The following is a 7,109-nucleotide window of genomic DNA, read 5'->3' on the forward strand; positions in this document are numbered from 1 at the left end:
GGAGGAATCGTCGCCACATCCTCCCGGTTCTAGAACGACCACCAACACCGCTCCAGAACGACGAAGCAGACTCAGGATGGTAGACATACCATGGTGGACTTAGTCCCTCCCACACCACTGAGAGAAGAGACATCGATTAGGCAAACGGAAAGTGCATCACCAATTCGACCCAGATTCACGACGCAGACTGACACAACACGCGCAGGTCGAGTGTGTAGACCCAATCCAAAGTACGTGCAGTAAGAAAAGAAAAATGTACGAGTGATTTATTTTGAGAGAGAGTATTTTTTCTACCTGTTCTGTGTTGTGTTTAGATATTTCATACAGATAGTTAATTGTTTGTACTCACCCTACACAGTTAAGAGATTTAATCTCAGTTACATATAGATATTCATTTCAGTTATCTGCTTTCCCAATATCACCTTTTTCCCACCTTTTCTAAGGAACACTAAGTGGCGATCCGTTGGCGGTCCAGTCTTGTTCCCCTGTAACGTATGTCAGCTCTTAGTGGGACTGTGCCGAAAATGACATTTCAGTTCGCATATGTCTTGTACATGTTAAAGAATGAACAATAATAAAGCATCTTGAATCTTGATTACAGCAGGGGTTTCAAACTCATTTTAGCTCAGGGGCCGCATGGAGGAAAATCTATTTCCACGTGGGCGGGACGGGTAAAATCATGGCATGATAACTTCAAAATACGACAGATTGTTTTCTTTATTTTACTTCAACCCAAAATAGAACGATCACATTCGGAAAATGTACACATCACAAATAATCCTCTTGACAAAACACTTCAAGTTAGTTAAAAATTCTGAGGGAAAAAAATGGTGCATTTTCAAAAACACCCAACAAACCATACACACTGAGGTAGAAACTTTTCAAGAGTGTTGAGTTACTTCCTGTCTTCTAGACATAATGTGTATTGATAGAAAAATAAAAGCTGTGCAATGTGTGAACAATTTCAACAAAGCACAAATAAAAAGTGAAAAGACTGACAGTATTGCAGTAAATCACACACTGTTCACTTTCTTTACATTTGCACAGAAGACAATCATTTTCACAGAACTATATCAGTGTGCAGTGTCTCATGCTGCATTTTAAGTGGGGTTACTGATTGCTTATTTTACTCCTGTTTTACGTTGGGTGGAGGGGGAGGAGTCACAGCCCCGCTTTACCGTCTACCTCTTGCTTGGTATACTTGCTATGCTATTTGCTTGCCTAACAGAATTGCTATTGTGACATCCAGTGGACACATTTAGAACAGCAGTTTCTTTCATTAAAATACAGCTGAATTTTACACTTTGCAAACTCATCTCGCGGGCCGGATTGAACCTGTTATGCCCGAATGTCGAGGGAGGTGGGGGTTGGGTTGTGGGTGTTGGGGGTTAATTGTTCATTAGTCTCTGATTTGCACATCAACCAGTCTGAGGAGTAAAAGTTGGCACTTGGTTATGCAAACAGTTACCCAGCATCACTTATGCGTCAACGTCAGTTTTGATACATCTCAACTTTGCAGTGAAAAAGGGTGTAGTGCAGGTTTTTGAGCGTGCACAAACTTGACACATGAGGTCCCTGGACTGAAGAAGGAGTAACCAAGCACTTGAAGCATCATCTATCTTACTGTTCAGCAATGTTTCAGATACAGAGAAGACATGGGGTCATGAGTGGATAAGATTATGCTCCAAATAATCCAAGTTTGTATGAATACCTCAGATATTTGTGAAAGAAGCAGTGAGGAGGTCCTGGGTAGGGTGGATGTCACCACATATGAGCAACATACCACAAACTAAACAGCTAATTGGTTATTTTCCCTTGTGTGTTCTTATGTGTTTTACTGCATCTGCTTTATGTGGGAACCTTTTACAGCACACTGAACAACTAAATGGTTTTTCTCCAGCGTGTGTTCTCATGTGTCGCCACAAAGAGCTGTTATGAGGAAAGCTTTTGCCACAAACCGAACAGGTAAATGTTTTTTCTCCTGTGTGTGTTCTCATGTGTCGAGTCAAATGGCTATTTTGAGAAAAGCTGTTGCCACAAACTGAACAATTAAAGGGTTTTTCACCTGTGTGTGTTCTCATGTGTTTAGTCAAACTGCTCTTAAAAGAAAGGCTTTTGCCACAAACTGAACACTTAAAGGGTTTTTCACCAGTGTGTGTTGTCATGTGTTTAGTCAAATGGCTATTTTGGGAAAAGCTGTTGCCACAAACTGAACAATTAAAGGGTTTTTCACCTGTGTGTGTTCTCATGTGTTTAGTCAAACTGCTCTTAAAAGAAAAGCTTTTGCTACAAACTGAACACTTAAATGTTTTTTCACCTGTGTGTGTTCTCATGTGTGGAGTCAAATTGTTCTTAATAGAAAAGCTTTTGCCACAAACTGAACAACTAAATGGTTTTTCACCTGTGTGTGTTCTCATGTGTTGAGTCAAAATGCTCTTATTAAAAAAGCTTTTGCCACAAACTGAACACTTGCATGTTTTTTCACCTGTGTGTGTTCTCATGTGTTGAGTCAAATTGCTATTTTGAGAAAAGCTTTTGCCACAAACTGAACAATTAAAGGGTTTTTCACCTGTGTGTGTTCTAATGTGTTGAGTCAAAATGCTCTTATTAAAAAAGCTTTTGTCACAAACTGAACAATTAAAGGGTTTTTCACCTGTGTGTGTTCTCATGTGTCGAGTCAACTTTTTATTTTGAGAAAAGCTGTTGCCACAAACTGAACACTTAAATGTTTTTTCACCTGTGTGTGTTCTTATGTGTTGAGTCAATGAGCCATTTCCAGAAAAGCTGTTGCCACAAACTGAACAATTAAAGGGTTTTTCACCTGTGTGTGTTCTCATGTGTAGAGTCAAACTGCTCTTTTTAGTAAAACTTTTAGCACAAACCGAGCAGCTCAAACATGTTTTACCTCTCTTCTTTGTAGAGCATTCAGAGTGTTTGTTGTCAGTGTGAGTCCTCATATCACCTTCACAGTCTGTATCGCTGCTCAAAGTTACTTCAATCTCGTCTTCAGCCTCACTATCTGATAGTGGAGCTAAGAGGTTGTCTACTTGTGGTTTCTCTTCATCATCTTCAGTCTTCACAGAGAGAATACTCAGTGGAAACTTGGTGTAATCAGCTTCCTCTCGTCCTAGAAGACACTCTCCCTCCTGAGTGATGCAGAGTTCCTCCTCTTCCTTTTTAATGCAGGGTGGTTGTGGAGTCTCCTGCTTCAAAGTGGAGCTCCCCCCTAACTGAGGGGAAACTTCTTCTGGATTACCGATCAGCTGCTGGACGTCTGCAAGACACAAACAACAAAAACACACTTTCTTCTATGTACTGTATGTGTGTGTAGTAGGGTTGTACAGTATACTGCTACTAATAAAGTATCGTGGTACTAATCAATTGAAATCGGTACTATAGCACCTTTGAAAAGTACCGGTACCGTTCTTTCATCTGAATGCTGCTGTGCGGCGGTGACTACAGAGCCGAGGCGCATGATGTTGAGTGTGTCAAAACGCACACACAAAGTGCATACAAGCAATAACATGGTGGAGAGGAAGAAAGGCAACAAAGGACAATTCTACTGGTTAATAAAGAGGGTGCGTGGAGTGCAATATGGAGGTATTTGGGCTTCTAAACTAACAATAAAGGTGACACTTTAAACAGGGAGCCGCCGCTCTGCAAGGGTTGCTTTACACCTTTCCTGTTTGTGGGCTCCCAGACCGTGGTCGAGGAGCGCAGGGGAGACGTTCCCTCCAGGGCCCATGTTGTGTCGGGGGTAACACTGGGTCCATAAAGCTCCGCTCTTTGGTCGGAAGGACGAGGCCGTCGATTAGTTACAGCTTGCTCACTTTATTTATTATTTCCACAGGGCACAAGCGGACATCCACCATGCTATTAACACTCCTGCACATGCTACCACTACCTCTCCTTACTCGCCCACTCACTTACTCACGTCACTCACCCCACATACTGCCACTCTTAAAGGCCTACTGAAATGCGATTTTCTTATTTAAACGGGGATAGCAGGCCCATTCTATGTGTCATACTTGATCATTTCGCGATATTGCCATATTTTTGCTGAAAGGATTTAGTAGAGAACATCGACGATAAAGTTCGCAACTTTTGGTCGCTGATAAAAAAGCCTTGCCTGTACCGGAAGTAGCAGACGATATGCGCGTGACGTCACAGGTTGTGGAGCTCCTCGCATCTGCACATTGTTTACAATCATGGCCACCAGCAGCGAGAGCGATTCGGACCGAGAAAGCGACGATTCCCCCATTAATTTGAGCGATTATGAAAGATTTGTGGATGAGGAAAGTGAGAGTGAAGGACTAGAGGGCAGTCGGAGCGATTCAGATAGGGAAGATGCGGTGAGAGGCGCCGTGGCAGCCGTGGGCGTGGCAGGACCACTCGGCCAGGCCCAACCGCAACAAAGTATAGAGCCATACCGCTTTGAACCCGACGCTGGCGGTGACGGTCAGGAGGACGCTGCTGATATTGATGCTGGAGTAGCACACAACATAGATCGCCTTCAGAATACAGAATGGTAAAATGTTATTTATTTGTAGACTAGTTTTAGCTTGTAGCCTAGTCTTGCACTGTTACTGTTAGTGTTACAACTTACACCCCAAGCCCAGGCCTATCTATAGACTAAGTATCTATCATTGACCCAATGTCAAACCTAATTAATTACCCATTATTTCTATGGGCCACAGCTCCATATACCGGCAATACTAAAAATATGCATATGGATTAATAAGATCCACAACAAGACAATGACAATATTAATTATTGCACATGTATGCAGATTGCAGGTGTCAATAATATGATTTGATTTACAAATATTATGAATATTTCTATTTCCAGGTGTACATGTCACAACTGTGGGAACATGGAGACAGTGGCTGAGTGTGCCTGCTGTCATGAGCTAGAGGCAGTGGCCAGAACAATGGAGCAGGAAGGGGTGGAGACGTGCATCATAGACCACCCTGGCTTGACACGGATCCGATGTCGATGACCCACTCGGCACATAGCTGACATCGGAAGAACCACTAACAGCGGGACTTGACGCTGGTCCTTCATCAAACAATGCAGGAGGTGGTCATAGCTTGGCTTGCACTCCAGACGCACCTGGAGTTGCTATGTTGGGCTGCATCTCGGGGCTGTCAGATGGAGCTGCCACACTTGACGATGGGACTTCACAAACCCTGGCTGGCCGAGCTCTAACCCTCTCGAGGATCTCTGGGGTCACCTGGTGTTCTAGCAATAAAATAAAACACAAGTTGTTTTATATAATCTGTTAAAATTAAAGTAGGATCACATACTAAGTATTGTCTTTGAATCACCTAATGTATCTGTCTACTCTATTCTGCACAGGCAGCTGTGCAATGTGTACTGTGATGTGCAGAATCATGTTCATCACCGAAATAGACATACCCTTTGATCTATGATGTATTTTCCCTGTTCGGGTGCTCTTGCTACTAGTCATTGCCGTTGGTGCTGTCCCAATCGCTACCCAGTTCGTCTGGCATCCTTGTTCTATTGTATTTCCCTGGTAATGGAGAAACAGCTACATGTACAAACCCCGTTTCCATATGAGTTGGGAAATTGTGTTAGATGTAAATATAAACGGAATATAATGATTTGCAAATCATTTTCAACCTATATTCAGTTGAATATGCAACAAAGACAACATATTTGATGTTCAAACTGATAAACTTTTTTTTTTTGCAAATAATCATTAACTTTAGAATTTGATGGCAGCAACACGTGACAAAGAAGTTGGGAAAGGTAGCAATAAATACTGATAAAGTTGAGGAATGCTCATCAAACACTTATTTGGAACATCCCACAGGTGAACAGGCAAATTGGGAACAGGTGGGTGCCATGATTGGGTATAAAAGTAGATTCCATGAAATGCTCAGTCATTCACAAACAAGGATGGGGCGAGGGTCACCACTTTGTCAACAAATGCGTGACCAAATGGTTGAACAGTTTAAGAAAAACCTTTCTCAACCAGCTATTGCAAGGAATTTAGGGATTTCACCATCTACGGTCCGTAATATCATCAAAGGGTTCCGAGAATCTGGAGAAATCACTGCATGTAAGCAGCTAAGCCTGTTCTGTGGTCTGACGAGTCCACATTTCAAATTGTTTTTGGAAACTGTGGACGTCGTGTCCTTCGGACCAAAGAGGAAAAGAACCATCCGGATTGTTATAGACGCAAAGTGTAAAAGCCAGCATCTGTGATGGTATGGGGGTGTATTAGTGCCCAAGGCATGGGTAACTTACACATCTGTGAAGGCACCATTAATGCTGAAAGGTACATACAGCTTTTGGAGCAACATATGTTGCCATCCAAGCAACGTTACCATGGACGCCCCTGCTTATTTCAGCAAGACAATGCCAAACCACGTGTTACATCAACGTGGCTGCATAGTAAAAGAGTGCGGGTACTAGACCGGCCTGCCTGTAGTCCAGACCTGTCTCCCATTGAAAATGTGTGGCGCATTATGAAGCCTAAAATAGCACAAGGGAGACCCTCGGACTGTTGAACAACTTAAGCTGTACATCAAGCAAGAATGGGAAAGAATTACACCTGAGAAGCTTAAAAAATGTGCTATAGTTACATTAATCATTAGTAATGTAGCAGCCTAGTTTTGAATGGCAGGGTCCCTGCTATCACATGTTGATAAAAATATAACATTTACATAATAAAAATCAACTACAGGCTTCCCAAATGCTGTAATAAATTAAGCATGATGAGTTGACTTGAAACTGTTTAATGTTGCACTTTTTATATGTAGAAGAAAAATTGTGTCATTTTATTTAATCTGAGCAACAACTTGAGGCAGTTTAATGTTGATTAACGTGGGAAGAATTATTATAGTGTTCCCAATGTTAAAAGGATAAAGCCATTGTTTACAAATTTGGTAAATAAATAACCCAAAAATGTATATTTTGTTGTTTTCTTACTGTACTGAAAATGAACCGAACCGTGACCTCTAAACCGAGGTACGTACCGAACCAAAATTGTTGTGTACTAGCACTGTGTCAAATAAAAAGTAGCACATTCTAGTAGACATGGTCTTTTTTTCAATCATACACTCACTCATCCCTTTAACCGT

The 7,109-nt window shown here is 41.9% G+C and overlaps 1 protein-coding gene across 1 annotated transcript; it reads right to left on the bottom strand.

The window, feature by feature from the left end:
- Positions 1 to 806: 806 nt before the first annotated feature.
- LOC133632268 (zinc finger protein ZFP2-like) lies at positions 807 to 3,258 on the bottom strand. Its single transcript, XM_062024611.1, has one exon. The coding sequence runs from the start codon at positions 2,955 to 2,957 to the stop codon at positions 1,806 to 1,808; it is 1,152 nt and encodes a 383-aa protein (XP_061880595.1). The 5' UTR covers positions 2,958 to 3,258; the 3' UTR covers positions 807 to 1,805.
- Between the last annotated feature and the right edge of the window lie 3,851 nt (positions 3,259 to 7,109).

Source organism: Entelurus aequoreus, linkage group LG17, assembly GCF_033978785.1.
Source record: "Entelurus aequoreus isolate RoL-2023_Sb linkage group LG17, RoL_Eaeq_v1.1, whole genome shotgun sequence".
NCBI classification, from domain to species: domain Eukaryota; kingdom Metazoa; phylum Chordata; class Actinopteri; order Syngnathiformes; family Syngnathidae; genus Entelurus; species Entelurus aequoreus.

What these genes read in the sequence shown, in the direction of transcription:
- LOC133632268 (XM_062024611.1), bottom strand. Translation starts at nt 2,957, where the DNA reads ATGAGGACTCACACTGACAACAAACACTCTGAATGCTCTACAAAGAAG.